Here is a 20,784-nt window from a genome sequence, read left to right as displayed (position 1 = left end):
CAAACTTTTGTGAAAATCATGAAAAATGCTGGCGGGGAAAGAGTTAATGCAGGAATACTAATAAGCAAAATTATAGAAAATGTATGAAAAAAAAAAAAAAAAAAATTGTCTTTATTGTTTAGTCCAACTCATTTATTTCAAAAACATTCTTTAACTCTTTCGCCGCCATTGACGAGATATCTCGTCAATCAAGAGAAAACGCTTCCCTGCCAATGACGAGATTTTCCGTCTATCCGCAATACCGCTATTATCCATATGGTATATTGTATGTTTATACATTTAAAGAAAAACATTTTGTGGAAGGCATTCAACTTTTGTGAAAATCATGAAAAACGCTGGCGCTGGCTGGCAACTTGTCATCCTTCACTAACTGGCAACGCTGGCAGTGAAAGAGTTAAACTAAATTATATATAAGATAATAATTGGCACAAATATGTTTGTCTACAAAACCAATTTCAAACATTCAAACATATGCCTTCCCATAAGATCAAAAGGTTTTTAAGATCAAGAGAAGCATCAGATGAACCTAAACTATTGAATTGTATTTTACAATGTGTTCGGTGGCGCTAGTGGCACAAAAAATATTTTTTTCTTTATATTATTTTATATTACCAGTAGCCATATCTATAAGAAAAAAGCAACAAACCTTAATGTCTTTTTGTCTCTGCTCCATAACTGGATACTCGGTCACAGCGGTGGAAGGGATGGCAAGTTTATTCTCGCACTGCTGAAGCCAAGCCAACAGAGCTGCCATCACATCTTTATAACGTGCAGGAGGAAGACTGGATTGAACTAATATAAGAAAACATACGATAAACCAAGTAAACAAGCTGAATATACAGTCTTAAGCAAAGCCATGTCTTTATAGACTGTATATACTGTATAAACACACACAAACAATGTATACTGTATATAAATATAATACACAAACATGTATATCATGTTTACATATCATCAAGGTCATATTTGTCCTTATTTTTCTTACAGAAATGAGAATAAGGCCATGAAAATTTCAAAAGCGTGTATAGAATAATGAGATGGAGAAGCTAGTCGATTTAAAAGATTTATGAAAATGCTGCAAGCTCAGATCACAATGCACATCCTGGTTTCTAGTGTTGCCACGGTATTGTGTGTATCAGTAGTCCACTTAAAACCATCTTAACCTCAACCCAAACAGCGGGAGGTATTGCTCACCCAGAACAAGCTGTCTTTCCCGCGCCCTCAGGTCCTCGAGGACATGATGGTAGTGCTCTTGGAAGGAGGAGATGTCCGCATCAAAGAGGACCGGCGTCTCCTCATTCTCTCTCAGGTCCTGGAGTTGTTCGTGTAGTTTCTCCACTTGTGGTTGAAGAGCAGACAGACGAGCTATTTCATCCTGTGACAGACACATACATTTTCCCCATAATGTTTCAAGCTTAGATGATACAAATATAGGTGAAGGAAAACTTTATTTCTTAAATGGGAAAAAGCATTGAGCTTTCTCTTTACAACTTCACAAAAACTTTCCTCTACTAAAATGAATATAGAATGTAGCTCCTATATAATATAAAGTTTTTGTAAACATTAACATGTATATAGATTTGTTACAATAAAAACTGTTAATTCCTAAAGCTTACAAAAACTACTTTAAACTTATTATAATATCTTATTATTGCTATTTTAATGAAAATCTTATTTTATGGGCATATGGACATTAAATTATCTAAACATTACTTAAAGGCGGAGTGCACGATTTCTGGAAAACGCTTTGGAAAAGGAAGTCGGGCCGACTACCAAAACACACTTGTAGCCAATCAGCAGTAAGGTGCGTGTCTACTAAACGACATCGTTGCCTGGGTTGCGTATGTCTGGGGCGGGTCTATCAAAAGAAGGTCCAGATTCAACTGAGGTAGAGGCCTGCTTGTTTAGGTGATTTTAAATGTCAACATTGGCTTTCAAAGATCATGGACCATGCCTTTAATACATAATATTAAAGGTGCAGTGTGTAATTTTTAGAAGGATCTCTTGACAGAAATGCAACATAATATACAAAACTATATGATCAGGGGTGATAAAAGACCTTTCATAATAAACCGTTATGTGTTTATTACCTTAGAATGAGACCTTTTATCTACATACACTGAGGGTCCCCTTACATGGAAGTCGCCATTTTGTGCCGCCATTTTTCTACAGAAGTCTTAACGGACAAATTTTCCGTTAATTTTTTTTGTCTCAGACGATGACATGTTTGTCCGGTGGCAGCTACCCTAGCTTCTCTATGTGTTTCAAAAGCGAGGGGTGAGCAGTGGACTAAGCCATTGGTTGCAGTTTGCAACCTCACCACTAGATGGCGCTAAAATCTACACACTGCACCTTTAAACATTAAAAAAGTAATCCAAAGTTTTTATCCAAAAGTTACTTCTAATATTTAATATTTTAATAAAATCTTGCCATTTTATGATTTATTATAATTAAAAAAAATAGTTTAAACATAAAAAATCTATTAAACTATAAATTGGAAACAATGTTAACACATTTATCAACATTTGCTGAAAAAAGCCACCAAAAGAACATCATTCGGAGACATTGCGGTGCCACTAACTCTTTCCCCGCCATTGAAACGTTATCTCGTCAATTAAGAGAAAATGTGTTTCTGATTAATTTTTATGTTAATCAGCAATACCGCGATTATCCAGTAGATAGCACTTACCCAATTTATGAAAAAAAGTGAAGCCCAAACTTTTTTTACTAATTTTAAACAGTGTATGTTTAGATAATCGTTCTGCATCTGATCTCTAACACAATTCCTTCACAAAAACGCATTTATTTTAGAGGGTCTGTTCTTTCATTTGATATATTTGTATGTTTATATATTTTAGAAGAAAATGCTCGGGGGCAACTTTTTAAAAAATGGCTGGCGGGGAATGAGTAAAATGAAAAGCAAAGAGTAAAGCATACATTATATAGAGACATTTGTCATTTTATAGTTTATTTGATTCCCGTATCACTGTGCAAAACCATGCTTCACATTTTATATGTGACCCTGGACCACAAACCAGTCATAAGTCGGATGGGTGTATTTGTATATTGTATAATAGCAGAAAACAATACACTGTATCAAAATTATAGATTTTTCTTTTATGCCAAAAATCATTAGGATATCAAGTAAAGATCATGTTACACGAAGGTATTTTGTACATTTCTACCTTAAATATATCAAAAATGTATTTATCTTTAGTAATACGTGTTGCTAAGGACTTCATCTGGACAACTTAAAAGGCCATTTTCTCAATATTTTACATTTTTGCACCCTTTCAAATAGTTGTATCTATGTTCAATATTGTCCTATCCTACCAAATCATACATCAATAGAAAGCGTATTTAGTCATGATTTCATGATGTATATAAATATCAATTTCAGATAATTGACCCTTATGTGGTCCAGTGTGACATATTTGTTTTGCACATAATGAGAGAATAATAAAATGTGCTAATCTTTACGTAGCTTTTTTAATAGAAATGATCTGTATTGAAAAACTTGATACTGAACTTGTTGAATCTTATGAAACGACTACATCACAAAAACGCAAGGGCTTTAGGGAGGCATGTCTCTACTTAAACACATTATATCTGATCAAGACATTCATATAAAAAGCTATCAGGCACACATATTCACGGCTAAAGTGGCAGAAATAAATAAAAAAAGACAGACAGACATAGACTTTAAACCAGCCGAGCTTTGATCATTCAGTCTTTTTATCATACAGACTCTCTTAGGCTTGCTATATTGTATTAAACAGGCCACTTCTACCCCTTTTTCTATCAAATCTTCCTGCATAATTACTGCCATTACAGCGAAAGTACACTACATGAAAATGTAACTGCAGTCACTTTCACCTTGAAAACAGTCATATCAAAAAAATCAATTTTACTTGATCTTTTGGAAAAAAAGGATTTGAACATACTGCAGGCAATTTGAAGAGCCTGTTAGTGAAGGATGAGATGTTGACAACAACAAACCTACAACCCATAAGTAAGAGTTGTTTTTATTTATTTCATATGCAAAAGAGGTCATAACAGAGGACATTTACATGCAGAGTAGCAAAATGCCTTATTTAATTTTAAGAAAAGTGAAAATTTGATAATTTTTGGTGCAAGATACTCATTGACATTATCAGCAGACCTCGGGGGACCATTAAATTACCCTTACAATTAAATTGTCCTTTCTTAAGAAATGCCTCCATTGCACTGTAAAATGATAAAAAGTGATTTACTTCACCAAAATATTGATTCGGCTCATAGATTACTGCCCATCCTTCAGGAACAGCAAAGCCTGGGTTATATTTGGGCAGATAAAACAATTGAATTGTACCACATAAATGGCTGAAAAAAAGAAGAAGGTTTAGTTTCTGTTATGGTACAAAAAGAAAATAATTTAATCCTCAGGAACTAAACGTTTGCCACTTATTTCAAACATTGGGATTTTTCGGCGAGTAGGCCATTCATGGGTCTGATCACCAGAAAAAGACGATCATATGTTGCCGCTTCAGCCGTGTCATTTCACCATTTAAGCCGTGACATAACCTAAAACAGCTGAAGAGTTTTACAAAACCTCTCCGCTACTGAGATCAGATAAGCACATGGCATTACCTGACCAGACACAGGAAAATACTTTGCCCTGCATATGGACACAGAATAGACACACATAAAGACAAATCAAAGGAGCAATGGGACCCCATGCACGCACAAGACATTTGCGGTTACCCTGCAACGATCGAGCTGTATCCTCAGTGGCTCCGGCTCGGACGCGGGCGGCGACTGCACCTTCAGCCAGTTTTCGGCGGTGGCCACGGCCTGTTCCAGTTGTTGGAAGAGATTGTAGAAGGCCAGGACTTTGGTCTGGTGGGCCAACCACGCCAGCCTTTCAGACAGAAGAGTGCAGAAGTCGTCCCAACGGGTGCGTAGCTGCTGGGCCGCTTGCTGGATGTCTTCTGCGTTCTGGCCATCTTTGGAGAAAGATCCATTAGGACAAATGAGACTCATGCATATTGCAACAGCATTTGCCAGAGCTATTAAGCTGTCAAAAGCTTTCAAAATAGCTGGAAAATGTCCCGTAGATGTGTATATCACCATGTATTATTAATAAATCTGATATTATGCAAGGTTTTATTACATTTATTACTACCAAAATGCAAATGAATACTTTTCAAACAAGAATTTGAGGTGCAATAAAAGTTCATATGCAAATAATTATGGGAGAAGAACTTACCGCTGGTGAGCTGATCCACCAAAGCCTGAGCTGAACGTGTGGCTTCCTGCAACTTCCTAAACTTCTCCGGTTTTTCCCTGTCGATAGCCTTGAAGAGAAATGAGGGATCACATAGTAAATACTACTACAACACATTTTAAGAAGAACACTAGGCAACACCTAACAAAATGAACTGTATTGTTTTTATTACCTCAGAATGAATCGTTTTTATCTACATAAACCACAGGTGCATGTAAACATTTCCCGCTGCCATATTTCTACAGTACTGCTCTATAGAGCGCTTTTTGACACTATGTTATCTCAGATGATGATGTGTTTGTCCTGTGGCAGGTACTGTAGCTTCACAATGCGTTTCATAGTGGAGGGGTGAGCTGTGAACTGAACCGTTAGATGCAATTCACCGTCTCACCGGTAGATGCTGCAAAACTACCTACATTGCACCTTTAAAGGGATAAGTTAGTTCAACCAAAAATGAAAATTCTGTCATTTACTCAACTTCATGTTGTTTATAACCTCTATGAGTTTTTTTATTTTGATGAACACAAAAGAAGATATTTTGATAAATGATGGTAAGCACACATTTGATTGTACCTATAATGACTTCCATATTTGATATATTTTAAAAAGAAAATTTTCTGTAAGGTAGTAAACTTTTGTGAAAATCAAATAATGCTGGCGTTGGCTGGTAACTTAAAAAAAAAGTTTAAATATGAGTTAATATATCAAAATATATTTTTTTGTGTATGAGTACATTATGACAAAATCTTTATTATTTGGGTAAACTATCCCTTTAACTCAGCATAAATTTAAGGGGCATTTTTGTTTAAACATCTGTAACGCTATGTTATATATTTAATTATTTATCCTGCTGTGTGTAATTTTTTATGTATCTTTACAAAAAAGCTACATTACTAAACTGATGATGTTAATATTTCCCCCCAAGGTTTAACACTACCATTTAAAAATGTATTTAAATAAAAAAAGTTTTGTCTTCATACAATAATTAATAAAAAAAAGTTTTGTCTTCGTACAATAATTTAAAAAAATTATGTTTTGTTTTCATATAATAATTAAAAAATAAATGTTTTGTCTTCATACAATAATTAAAAAAAATAAATGTTTTGTCTTCATACAATCATTTAAAAAAATAAATGTTTTGTCTTCATATAATAATTTAAAAAATAAATGTTTTGTCTTTTTACAATAATTGAAAAAAAAAATTATGTTATGTTTTCATAAAATAATTTAAAAAAATAAATGTTTTGTCTTTTTACAATAATTTTATAAATAATGTTTTGTCTTCAAACAATAATTTAAAAATAAATGTTTTGTCTTCATACAATAATTTAAAAAATAAATGTTTTGTCTTTTTACAATAATTTAAAAAATATTATGTTGTGTTTTCATACAATAATTAAAAAAAAATGTTTTGTCTTTTTACAATAATTTAAAAAATAATGTTTTGTCTTCAAACAATAATTTAAAAAAATGTTTTGTCTTCATACAATAATTTAAACAATAATTTAAAAAAAGTTTTGTCTTCATAAAATAATAATAAAAATTTTTTGTCTTCATACAATAATTAAAAAAAAGTTTTGTCTTCAACCAATAATTTTTAAAATAATGTTTTGTCTTCAAACAATAATTTAAAAATAAATGTTTTGTCTTCATACAATAATAAAAATAAATTGTCTTCAAACAATAAATTAAAAATAAATGTTTTGTCTTCATACAATAATTTAAAAAAATAAATGTTTTGTCTTCATACAATAATACAAAAATAAATGTTTTGTCTTCATACAAAATTAAAAAAAAATTGTTTTCATAAATAATTAAAAAAAATAAATGTTTCGTCTTTATACAATAATTTAAAAAATAGATGTTTTGTCTTCATACAATAATTAAAAAAAGAAATGTTTTGTCTTCATACAATAATTTAAAAATAATGTTTCGTCTTTGTCTTATTTTATTTCTATTTTCCACGTATAACAATAGTGGTATTTCTTCAGTACACGTGTTATACGAAGAAGGTGATGTTTATGCTCTAAAACATATTGGGTTGTTTTAACCCATGGTTGTGTAAAATATGGACAAACACAACCATTGAGTCATAAATAAACCTATGCTGGATTGTTTCCGCATAGACGCTGTTTTAACCCATTGTTGTAATAACAACCCATTATAGGTTTACCGATGATAGCAATGTATTCTTACCAAAACTTTCTCATAGAGATCGGCCACGCTGCCCTCCTTACGGGAGACTGAGAACTCTGGATTTTGCAAAACAGCATCCGACCGAGTGATAAAACTGTGAATTTCTGTGAAGTCCACATCAAATCTGAAGAGAAATTGATGAGAGAACACAAAACCAATAAACTACATTTCCTAAAGAAGTTATGCTAGGATGTTCTGAGTGGTTGCTAGGGTGTTGCTATGGTGTTCCATCACTATCATCCTCTAATCCGCTCTCCTTTTAATGCAGGCCTTTGGGACCTTTAAGGTCATTTTCAGCCGAAATCCATAAATCTGATCACTTAGAAAAGCAATAACCCTGAATCTGAAGTATCGTTTGTGTGTGTAGCTCAAACTTTCCGGGATGGAGTAAGAGCTCTTAACCTTAGCCCTAGTTTAAAAGTAATAATGATGATTGCCTTAACAATTATTCAAATATCACAAAACAAACAAAGTCTCCTATTTCTGGTAAACGGATCCCCCACTGACCCAGGACACATAAGCTCACCTTTTCCGCAGCTCTGAATCCACAACAATCTGTCGCTTCTTCTGCGGTGGGGGAGTAGACATACCCTCTTTAGTATGCTTCACCATCTTTTTCTGGTTCGTGGTCACCTTGGTGACAGTTGCCATGGTTGTCTGTGTGAGCTCCGACTGGGATGTAGTGACAATGGTTGAAAACTAAGAGGGACAAAAGTTGGAAGCCAGGCGTGTCTGAGTGCACACAAGTCTGATTTCATTCGTTTCAGTGAGATGCAAAGCGAGCCATATACATTTATTCCAAGTGATGACAGATTCATGCAGGAAGCCATTTAAATTTTGAGTGAAACAGATGGGACAGTATTGCAGAAGAGATGACACATAGTAAATGAAACCGCATTAGCATAACCACCTTAGTGTTGGTGAGCTGAAGTGACTGCACCAATTTGTCCCAGCGCTGAGCGAATCTTTCAAGCTTCGCCTCGAGTTTCCCAGCAGCGTCTTTGTTCTTAATATTAGTGAGCAGATCTTGAACAAGGGCGCAAAGCTTGTCCATGGTCTGTCTCTTTAACTCCAGGTCAGCCTTTAAAATCTGGAAAGCATATATCTTTGTTAGCCCCCGTTCGGTGTCGATACAGGTTCATAAGTCAGTGTTCGATTATAAACACAACATCGATGCACAGCAAGACTGTGCTCCTGTATAGCTCAGTGATAGAGCATTGCATTAAAGGGATAGTTCACCCAGAAATGAAAATGGTGTCATTAATGACTCACCCTCATGTCGTTCCAAACTCGTAAGACCTCCGTTTATGTTCGGAACACAGTTTAAGATGTTTTAGATTTAGTCTGAGAGCTTTCTGCTGACCCTTCATTGAAAATCTAGTAATGGTATACTGTCCATGTCCAGAAAGGTAATAAAAGCATCATCAAAGTAGTCCATGTGACATCAGTGGGTCAGTTAGAATGTGTTGAAGCATCGAAAATACATTTTGGTCCGAAAATAACAAAAATTACGACTTTGTTCAGCATCTGTTGTGAAGCACATGCGCGAGACTAAAGTCACGTAACGGCAGTGAGGCGGATGACGTGTTATCCTCAGACATGTTTGCAAAGTTTTTTTTCAAACTTACAGAGTGCGTCTACCTCAGACTGTGAATGAAGCCTGGGCGCACAAAAAAAAAAAAAACAGCTGGGGCGCACCAGATAACACGTCATCCGCATCACTGCAGTCACGTGGCTTTGGTCTCGCGCATGTGCTTCACAACAGATGCGAAAGAGAAGACAATGCTGAATAAAGTCGTAATTTTGACCCACTGATGTCACATGGACTACTTTGATGATGACCTTTCTGGACATGGACAGTATACCGTTAATAGATTTTCAATGGAGGGTCAACAAGTAAATATAAAACATCTTAAACTGTGTTCCGAAGATGAGCGGAGGTCTTACAAGTTTGGAACGACATGAGAGTGAGTCATTAATGACATTATTTTCATTTTTGGGTGAACTATCCCTTTAAACAGTGCAGAAGGTCATGAGTTCGAACCCAGGGAACACACATACTGATAAAAAATGTACATTGTGTTACCATACGTTGCTTTGGGTAAAAGAGTCTACCAAATGCATAAATGTAACGTAAATATGTGTAGGAAGTAGAGTTTTTGAATGAGTTTGGTCTGCATGTGGCCACTTACAGCGAGCTTCCTGAGATTGACGGACACTTCGTTTGGGTCATTTGTGCCGCTGCGTTGGATGGATTGAACTAACTCTTCCTTCTGAGTCAGCCAAGAATCAAACAGCAGCTATGAAACAAGCAAAGGGGATTAAAGGGAGATTGTGAGATGTGTTCTGCACCGGTGCCTTTCTTGTTTCCGCTAAGCACTGGCGATGTTATCTTGCGCTCTTGAGAAAAGAGGTCTTGGAAACCTTTATGTTTCCCCAGACATGCTCTCATTAGACTCGATTAACAAGTAGGATTGGAAAGCTTTTTAAAAAAGTGTCCAGAGAGGATCTATTTGGGAGTGTGGACATTATTTCCATCTGTTTTGTTAACCTATTTGGTGGTTAAGATGTGTTACCTGTTCCTCCGAGAAATGCTGCCAGCACAGCAGGATCTTCTGGAGAAGGAGCCAACGGTCTTCGGTCCATTTACAGATGGCTGCCCATCGTTCCCCTAAATTCTGATTAAATACGAGGGTGTTAGGGGAGTCCCATTTAAGTAAACAGAACATAAAAGTGCTCTCTGGCAGAAACTAGAAGTAAATACTTTGCAAAGTAGTTTGTCGTTATTTGGCACCAATAGCTCGTTGGATGCAAATTACAGGGACAGTTCACCCAAAAATTCCTTTCTGACAATGCTGTTCCAAACAAGTGTAGCCAAAACCCTTTGTAGCTCTCAAATGTTTATTGGTTACCATGCATACAGTTTACTTTTATAGTGCATTTTTGGAACTTGGGGTACCCAGCGCCCATTATTATTTTTTTAAATGAACCTCCCCCTGACAGTTCAGAAAGTGAATAAAGAAAGTCACACATTTATAGAAAGACATGAAGTCTAGTAAACAATAGCAATTTGTAAAAAACACTATTATACCATGGGGCTATTGAATGGTTTATTCTGATTGGCTGAACACCTTAGCTGTGCATTACTTTCGAATAATTCAACGGCCCTTCGTCAATTATTCACTATTCCTAAAAATGTGACCCTGTCTGTGAAATCCAGACTAAAGTTTTATAATCTAATGCTGAGATCAGGAGCATCAATCATTGATTTCAAACTTTGACATGACCTTACTCAGTCAATATTAAAAATATCAAGGTTATATTTTCACAAAATGTTCTTTACATTATGTAATATGATTTTATGTAGAAACCATTACATGACAAAAATGACTTTAGCTGGGTTTTCACTGCTCCTCTACTGTTCCTTTAAAAGCAAAAACATTTTGCAACATTGTGTTCTTTATACTATGAACATGAAACAACTCTATTAACCAATCAGGTTTTAAGGTTAGGGGTTATGATAAATCGGACTAAAGTTGGTGTTAGGAGTTCAGTCAGGTGTACTGTATGAAAGTTTGATGAGGTGCTGATCTGGAAACATTTCTTACTCGATCAAATGAGGTGTTTAAATGACGAAATTAAGAGTTTGGTTCCAAACCGCGATAAACGCCATTTAAAAAAAAATAGTTACCGCCAAAATCAGTATTGTATCAGGTCAGTATTTAAAAGTAAATTCTTAATTTTACGCAAAATCCAATATCCGCCGTTTTATTCTTTCATATTTTCCCCCTTTTTCCCAAAACGCAATAAACGCCACTCCTCCTTCTCTGCAGAACGCAATAAATCCGCTCAACAAATCACAGCGCACCATTCCACGCATTGTAAACAATGACGGCGGCGCGTTTAATACATAGAATCTTAGTTTTTTCCTCAAAAACAAACAAAAACATAATAATACTTTAATGGCATTGATAAACCTGTGATGGTTTTCTGTGACGGGAAAGAAACGTAAGCCATCAAAATCAACTAATTTACGCAAGAGGCACTGGGGAGACGGAAAATGCAGGTTGCTTGTTTTCCTGACAGCATCAAACTTTCCATTATTTTAAGCCAACGAAAATCGAGCAGGACCAAAACAATTTACAGCTGGTCGCTGTGAAAAATGTTAAGCGACGACCAGGGGCGAAAATCTCATCTAAATGTTGGGGGGGACAATAAACATAACATTTTTCAAGAACAATTTTTGAAGGGGACACCAGTAATACAGGCAAAATTGTACTTGCAAGGAAATGGGTACAGATAGAAAACGTTTCTCTTTCTCTATGAACGGACGCAAATTTAATTTTAATACATATGAATGCAGAGGTGAAAAGAGTAATAAAATTTTCTACTTAAGTAAGAGTAAAGTTACTTTAATAATATTTTACTTAAGTAAAAGTAAAGTTACTGGTCTAAAAATCTACTCAAGTAAAAAGTAAGTCATTTTAATTTTAAGAGTAAAGTTACTTTTTTACAGCGGGGAGAGGTTTCTAGTATAGTTCACAAAGGAAGGATATATACATCTCAAACTATGTTTTTAATTGTAAACATCTCTACAATTAAAGTGCAATAACAAAAAATAAAAAGCTTTTTTATAACTAAGAAACATTTATGGAATTATTTAATGAGTTTTACAGGTGAGTTATGCACTTTTGAAGCAAAAATAATATGAGGTCAGCAGCTAGTAAATACAATCATTATATGAAGGTTGTAATTGATGTATTGCTGGTAACATACATTATGTTATTAAACTATATACATAAATGAGCATATAATGAGATGGGTGCCATGGCTATACACTATACATCCTTTACACGTTTATTAGCTCCCAGACCTGTGTACCTGATGTCTTTCAATCTCTCTCTCTCGCGCTCTCTCTCTCTCTCTCTGCAATGTCTAATGATCTGCGCATTCTCGAGGACGTTCTTAAATTGTTTGACTTGACGCGAAGCTGCTAGACCTCGGAAGATAATGCGCATGTATTAAAAACGCATCGTGCAAATTAGCGGTTAAAACCCGGTCGGCAATTCTCAAACTCCGTACTCAAGAGCATGAACCCTAATTGAATGAAACAATCGCTTTGCGTCAATGGCCAGGGGTTTCTTTCGTAAGAATTGAATTGAGGGTCTGCATTAGCCCGCGCCTGTCTCGTCCCTCTCCATGGTTCTTTTTGCGCGTTCCCCCGCCCATCAATCAATCATCTGTGGCGCGTCTTTATCACCTTACTTTTATATTTATTTTTACTCAGTAACGGATATGATTTAAGTAGCGAAGTAGCCTACAATACTTTAAACATACTTAAGTAAAAGTAAAGTACAGATTTTAAAAACTACTCAAAGTAAAAGTACACAAAAAACTCAGTTACAGCAAGGTGAGTAAATGTAATTTGTTACTTTCAGCTCTGCCTCACCTCTGCATGAATGCATAAAAATGTTTTCTTGATCGTTTATCTGCTTCTGTTCTCAGAAAACGAAATATGTTCATGTTTATATGTCAACATAGTCCAGTTTTAAAACATATGAGGATAAACTGATAAGTGATGGGAAACGTATATAGCTGATTAACGCGTCGGCTCCGTACACTTCTCTACCACCGGAATGTGTGTCGGTGGTGACCGGTGAGGTAAAAGGGGCGCGGGCAGTGGACCAAACCACTGTGAGGCAAGGGAGGGGGAATCAAAATGTTTAAAAGTTTTTTTGTTGTTGCTCCGTTTGCATTTGTATTGTTTCACTTCTTACACAACTATTTTAAGTATTATAAATCATTAAATTATTTTCAATACACATATTCTAATGATATTTTAGGGGGGACAACCTTCAGATAGGGGGGGTCCTGTCCCCCCCGACCCCCCCCCCGGGATTTCCGCCCATGGCGACGACGTCCCAAGTATAACTGCAGCAATGACAGTGTTCTTAATATGACAAAGTAAGTGTTTTGATTAATGTCATTAATGTTTATTTTTTAATCAATGTATACCACTAGTGAACTAAATGAATATAACATAGCAAATTATGGATTTGAATTTTTTATGTTATTATAACCTAAAGATGCTGTGTGAAAATTTGTAACAGAAAATAGTGGTTTTCATCTTGTCACTTTCTTGGTATAGAAAACACGTTTTAACCGAAATTAGTCAAAATGGATTTATTGCGTTTTGGAACCAAACTCTTCAAATTCTGTAGTTTTTCCTCCAGGGCTGCCGTGGCATTGTCACCGCTGTTCTCATCTACTACCACCACCATATGAGTAAGAGAGTTCACCCGCACCTGCTCCAGCTCCAGATCTTCCTGCAAGAGCTGGTGGGAGAGCAGACATTTTGTACTTTACAGTACCATCCCACCAAGGAACAGCCATCATTTCATCGTCTTAACTATAGACCCAATAGAGTCTGTCTATGAACATAAATGTCAACATTGGGGTTTGAAAATAATGGAAATTTCCTTTGTGTCAAAAGGGTTTATGATAAAAGAGACGCTCACATTCACAAAATACTCGCAAGACACTTAACTTTGAGGTTAAGCGAGTATCTGGCAAACGCGAGCGTTACTTTATCATAAACTTTTTAGACGTGTGCACTGCAGCAGGCACTTATTTTGACAAGATGCATGATGCACATGGTTAACATTTTGACATGACGAGCCACAAACATGATGGGCTAAACACATGTTGTGACCGAGGGGCAACCTTCCGATCTCTATGATGAAGCCAATACGGAAGAGATTTAAACTGCAATTCATCGACTGGCCACTAGAGGCTGGCTCCAAAAGGGAGTCAGTTCCCATAGACCCATGTTAAAATGGCCAACTTTACAGTAGAAAATAATATGTTTACAGCCTGGTACAAAAAGTGTTTTAGGTCTGTATAGCTAATTTTGCCCTTCATGACAACTGTGAGGGGGGTGAATTTTTTTGTAACTCATCCGTTTACAGGATATCAAGCCTTAAAGTTCTGCATTATTAAGGGCGTGTCCATTTGAGTGACGGTTGAACAGCCACTGCCGTCACTAGAGTCGAGCTGGGCGGGCGTGGTTTCAGCAACCAGTCACATTGGCTTCACCCACGTCCCGCCTCTTTACCCATTTTCGGATATCCGCGAGTGATGCGTGGTGGCACGTGGCCAAGATGGCGACGGCAGGCACATCCTACTTTAAGCTTAAAAAACGATCTTCAGAAACCTATGAGTGACGTCACGGACACTAGGTCCATCTTTTTTACAGTCTATGGTTGTGACAAGCTTCGAGTCGTGAGCTATCGAAAAAGAAGTCACCGGCTGCCACCGGAAAGATTAAAAATACAGGAGAAATTCAGGAAATTATTTAAACGGGATGATGGCAGGATAAAATGGTAAAATACGTGAGAATTTTGGGAATAATGGGAGGCCCAAATTTTGCCTTGTTTAAGATGTCTGGGCTGTGTTTGATGGCTATTAGACATCTTTAAACGCAAAATTGCTTGCTGAGATAAAGATAATTTCCACCACATGCATCATTTTCACTCAAAATAGTTATCTTCCTCTGTTAGCTGTAAAAGAATGTAGCAAAAATAGTAAAATATAAATAAAATACATTTAACCCTTAAACTAGCGAAGTAACCTATCTTTACTTTAATATTTTTTATGTAAATGTAAATCTATCAGGACAAACTATATATTTTTGGAAAGGTCTAAGAATGTAATTTTCATATTTCAAAACCTTTTAGCAGTAATAATAATACAGTTACTGTAATTTATTCATTTGTGACAAGAGTATGCAGCAAACCAACACAAACCTCAGTTTTTTGATCATTTTATGTATTAAAAATAATACTATATTGCATTTTTATTTATTACAAATTAAAAAATATATTTTCACCTCCAGACACTTCCATAAAAAAAAAACATTAAAGTGTCTTCTTTAAAAAAAAAGACCAAAATTAGGCTTCTACACCAAAAAACGTCAGAGTTATACTAATTTGAAGGTGTACATCACCTATTCACCACCCCCCACTCAAAAAGAGCTGCGCCAGTTAAAGGGTTAAAGTACAGGACATACTTTTTGCTCTTCAATTTGACGTTTGATATCATCAAGTTCGGGACCGAGCGGCTGTGCACCCATTCTTTTGATTCGAGCTTCGGTCATGTCCAGCCAATCGGACAGCTGCTTCAACTGCTGGTTCTGCAGGTCCATCAAAACTTCATGAAGTCTGGAAATCCAAAGAAATATCCCACCATGATTGTGAATTTGTTATAACAAAGATCTCTTTGTAAACAGTTACTGGTATATTTTCCTGTCTAAATAAAGGAAAGAAAGCATGTGACAACCTGCTTTGTCGTTCCATACTGGACACACGCAAATGTTCCCAGCGCGAGTTGAGCAGATTCATCTGTTCCCGCACTTCCTTCTCTTCATCATCGGTCAGCTGCCCGCCAGACAGTAGTACACTTCCTGCTTTAAGGACCCGGCCCACACTTCCCTGATGAGATGTTAACTCTACCATGTAACCCTGGACACACAAAAACATTTTTTTATGAAATTAAAAGAATAACAAGTTGCATTACATTAGGTTCATGTGGTAGATCATTGCATTAGCAACACAAAGGTTATGGATTCAGTTCCTAGTGAACACACAAAAGATCTCACAAAATGCATTTTGTTGTTGATTATCTCTGTCCTTTAACATCCCCAGATAACTTTTCAGCTCACACCCACGCTAAAAGCGCCTAATGGTTTGATCCCTTAACTCCCAGACCGACAATTCCAAAATATGTTGAAATATGAAACTGAGACTAAACTCTCATAATTACCATCTGTCATGAAAGGAGAAATATCATCGCCGCATGAAAGAACCTGATTATTTAGAGAGAGTAAACACATGGGTCATATGCAGAACCGAGTTAATAACTAAAGCCCACATCTCCGTGAAGATAATACATCTTAGTCCTGAACAATTTCCGCCAGCATCCTTCACCCTCTGGGTTCAAAGTTAGTCGGAAGATATAAATCACACGTCCAAATTTAGATCCTTTCCCATACATCTCACATATAGGTGTGAAACATCAGTCTATACTGGCCAGATGTACGGTACACGATTGAATAAACATACTGCAGAAACATCTGTTGTTTGTTTATGCTAACCTAAAGTTGAATTGTTAAAAAAAATAGTTTACCAAATTTAAAGGAATACTCCACTTTCTTAAAAAAATTCCAGTAAATTTACTCTCTCCCTCATGTCATCCAAATGTTGATGTCTGTCTTTGTTCAGTCAATAAGAAAAAAGTTTTTTGAGGAAAGCATTGCAGGACTTTTCTTTAATTAGGACTTAATTGGACCATAACAGTTTACAGTTTCAACGCAGCTACAAACGACTCTAAACGATCCCAAACAAGGCATAATGGTTTTATCTAGCAAAACGATTGTCATTTTCAACAAAAATTTTAAAATATGTAGTATTAAACCCCAATTTCTCATCTTGCACTAGCAGTGTGATGTGGCAGCGTGTCATTACGTATCGCGCAAACATGTCGAAAGGTCACGTATGACGTATGCGAAACTACCGCCCCTGTGTTTACAAGTGTGGAGAAAGAGGACCATTCCAACGTTGTTGTATGTAGAATGCTACTCATTTTTTTACTCATTTTTTAATGTTTTTGCGTCAATTTATTTTTTAAAATGGTCAGCAAGTGTGCGTTTCACAATTATGACGCGTTACCTTTCGACGTGCTTACGCAATACGTAAGGTCGCGCTGGCGCATCACATGGCTAGTGCAAGACGAGAAGTTATGGTTTAAAAGTGCATATTTTTTCTTTTTCTTGATGATCGTTTTTCTAGATAAGACCCTCCTAATGCCTCGTTTGGGATCGTTTAGAGCCTTTTGAATCTGCGCTGAAACAATTGTAAACTGCTGATGTCCAATAAAGTCTATTAAATTGAAAATCTCGACTGAACAAAGAAAGAAATCAGCATTTTGGATGACGGGGGTGAGTAAATTATCAGGATTTTTTGGAGAAAGTGGAGTATTCCTTTAACCATTTACTCACCCTCATGGATCATTGAATCTCATTGGTTCTTGAGGGTCATGTGACAAAACATGCATATAAGTGTGTTCAACTTCATGCTGTGCCACTAAAACCAACTGGGGTATGACATCAAAGTACAGTGAGAGTGATTCGAGAAATAATATAATTCGCTCTCACGGTAATTTGATGTAGCGTCACATGAAACCTAGTCATGAGACATGCGAGAACCAATGAGATTTGACGCGAGTGAGTAAATTATGAGGGAGAGTAAATTTTGGTGAACTTTTCCTTTAAAGTTAAATTTATTGTTAAAACGATCCCCTTTATGAACAAACAAGTGGCAAACTCATAAAATGACACATCAAACTTATATTTCTCATGCCCTTCAACTATTGGCCAAGGTTGGTCATGAGACTCTTGAGCTTATGTAGGATTTTACAGCTGTCAGCTTAACCTCGTGAAATCACAACAAATACAGCCAGCTTTAATGGCATCACAAACCCAGCTGAGAGACCTTTCTCCTAGAGGTTCTCTATAGCATATACATATCTCTATGTATAACTAGATACATCCTCAACAGCTGTTTCTATAGGCCATTATGTTGTCCGCCATATTGGAACAGACCTAGGCTATATGAAACCCAAGTTGGTGGTTTCCTGCGGAATCTAATAGGCGGCTGTTTACACTTGGTATTAAGATGTGTTTTCATCGATTGGATCACAAGTGGACGAGAGAGACACATTACGTTTACACCTGGTATTTAAATCCGTCTCTTTTGTCCACTTTTGACTGCTTCTGTCCTGAATACTGTGAGGGGGTGGTCTGTGAGACTGTGGGCGAGTATCTCCGCTGTCATTGAAATGCGAGCGGGAGTAATGATGAGTTTATATGGACGCAAACTAATATTATGACGAAGTCCGCTGCTTGTGTTGTAGGTAAACATGTTGCACAGTGTTTTTTTTGTATGTGTATATGTTAGAGGTTTCTCTGAATTTTCAGCGCAATTGATGAAATAAGATGGCGCAACTTTCACACGCTTGCAAAATGAAACTGTGGAGATAGGCCGCTTTAGTTTTATCAATGAAAGGCTAAAAATAGCGCTGTACACCGTGTGTTTGCGCCCGAAGTCAGAAAAGACGTAAAACATTGTGTTCAGTAACTCAGATTAGATAAATAAGCGGAGAGAAGGCGGTCGCGTGTGGCTGTTCAAACACATTCAACCACATCTGCGTTTATACTACATAAGCAATCCAGTCGAAAGGGTTTTCCTACCTCCGAATTTGGTTGAAAGTGGTTGAAAATGGACGAGCTCTTGTGATCCGATCGAGGAAAACGCATGGTAATACCAAGTGTAAACAGCCTCTTTTTTTAAAACTTTTTTCACTGATTATATGAAGAAGGATTTTGTTGAGCTGCTGTAAATACTAAGATAATATAAATTTATTTATGAAAGTAAAGTTTTGGTATTTGGGAAAAGATAATTGGGATAGATTTAAATTTTACCCAACCCTGCCAAGCCAGAGTGCAAGCCTGTGTGCCAACAACCGTAATACTGTATATTTATAAAATGTTACGTGCTGCAGTGTAGACCCAAACATTTTAACTGCTTACACCAAGACGAAAGCGTTACCAAACACCGCATTAAAAAGTAACTGTATTTTAAAAATGTGTAATAATGAGTTAGTACAAGATTCACAAACAATCTATCAAAGGCTAACCATTGAAAAGCTGTGAGTGACGTATGCATCAGAACCGTTTTAAAATGGCGGACATGTCAACCTATAGAGCGGTAGATTGTCGAATCTTGTTATCCATAATCTATAGTACCGTAGCTATGGCCTAACATGCTAAATTAGTAATTAAAATAATCTAGTAGAAACTAAAGAGATGGTAACAACACTGTTTTGGCCCGCAGCAATGACACATGGCCACAATTACAAGCCCTTTGCTAAGGGCATTAGGAGACACCAGCATTCGGTCAACTTTAGCTTAATAGAGCGCCCTCTGCAGGTCAGGAAGAGTAGAGCAAAAAATCATAGCATGTACGGTAAAATTGTTTGCATGTGCTTGATATCAACATATATTTTTATGCTACTTTAACTTAACAAATTAAGTTTCTAAGTTATGTCAACGTATCTATTACAAGTAAAAACGTAAAAAAATAGGTTGAATTGACTTGCATAATTAAGTTGCATCCAGAAGTCTCAAGAACGTTACTAACAAATTTCTCAAATGCATCATCCTGCCACATCCCGAACTTTATCACCTGCGGCCAACAGCAAGTACGTGTCTTAGTTCACCGGCTTTTATCCTAAAAGCTTTTAAAGACAAGCGAGTGATTTACCTCATGGGTGTGAAACTGCTCTTTGACTTCTTCGACAAAAGAAGAGATGGGCGGCTGTGCCTGCAAGCCATCCTCAGCAGACAGCAGCCAGGTCAACACCTCCTCCAGGGCGCTCTGGTAGCTTTCCAGTTCATTTAATCCCTGAGGCAGAGGACTCTGCGATGGTCGCAGTTCATCGAGCTGTGAGCAGACAGAATGAAGACAAATGGTTTAGGTGATGGTATGAATTTTAAAATAATAATAATAATAATAACATTGAGGTTTTGCCACATTTAATGACTTGCCAAAGAACTTTTTGGCAACCAGTCAGTTGGAGTGGTCGGCTAATTATGGGTATACGAAATAGTTTGTTGCTAAAGCCCCTAGCGTACCTCTGGTAGTTTCATCCTCAAAAGTTGGCTGATGTTTTACATTTTGCTTTCCAATTATCATTTCCTGCTTTGGAAATACCCTGCCCTTGTATGCGGCAGATAGAAACGCGCTAGTTAACGGATAACATCAGGGTGGTTCTAGATTGGATTTAAAGATTGTAAGCGGCTTTGTGGTGGTTATTCAATCAAGTTCAGTAGTAGTTTATTAGTATTAGACGGAAAAACTAAATGGGATTACCATTTCATATTTGGCAAAAGCCTTAATTACAGCTGCCATTTGTGCTCATTTCTATGCGTTTTGTCAGTATTTTCTGACACCAAATACAGTGATGAATCAGAGCTTTTAAAATGTATTACTTTGGGTTAAAATGAATGTTAGAAAGCACCACAAAAAAAAACTAAAGTTAAACAATATGTTTGTTAGAAAAAAAGATTAATATTTTTAGCTTATATAGCAATCTATACGTTGCATATTCATGGCAACATTGAGATCAGGGCGGCAAGTTAAAATACGGCAACACAACAATAACATGAAATCTCATTGGTTCTTGTGTCCCAGATAGCAATAGTCTCC

General features: G+C 36.5%; 1 protein-coding gene across 1 annotated transcript in view; it reads right to left on the bottom strand.

Moving 5' to 3' along the window:
* dmd (dystrophin) overlaps positions 1-20,784 on the bottom strand; it is a 164,145-nt gene that overhangs the window by 110,008 nt on the left and 33,353 nt on the right. Inside the window, exons 10-22 of the mRNA XM_073866166.1 lie at positions 19,840-20,019; positions 15,800-15,981; positions 15,531-15,681; positions 13,681-13,797; positions 10,039-10,143; positions 9,655-9,762; positions 8,373-8,552; positions 7,989-8,161; positions 7,463-7,586; positions 5,249-5,336; positions 4,744-4,985; positions 1,195-1,375; positions 647-792 (exon numbers count right to left, since the gene is read on the bottom strand). Of these exons, the coding sequence (XP_073722267.1) occupies positions 647-792; positions 1,195-1,375; positions 4,744-4,985; positions 5,249-5,336; positions 7,463-7,586; positions 7,989-8,161; positions 8,373-8,552; positions 9,655-9,762; positions 10,039-10,143; positions 13,681-13,797; positions 15,531-15,681; positions 15,800-15,981; positions 19,840-20,019 (1,977 nt within the window). The remainder of the gene's footprint in view (positions 1-646; positions 793-1,194; positions 1,376-4,743; positions 4,986-5,248; positions 5,337-7,462; positions 7,587-7,988; positions 8,162-8,372; positions 8,553-9,654; positions 9,763-10,038; positions 10,144-13,680; positions 13,798-15,530; positions 15,682-15,799; positions 15,982-19,839; positions 20,020-20,784) is intronic.

Source organism: Misgurnus anguillicaudatus, chromosome 3, assembly GCF_027580225.2.
Source record: "Misgurnus anguillicaudatus chromosome 3, ASM2758022v2, whole genome shotgun sequence".
Taxonomy (NCBI): domain Eukaryota; kingdom Metazoa; phylum Chordata; class Actinopteri; order Cypriniformes; family Cobitidae; genus Misgurnus; species Misgurnus anguillicaudatus.
This window is presented reverse-complemented; position numbering and strand designations above follow the sequence as displayed.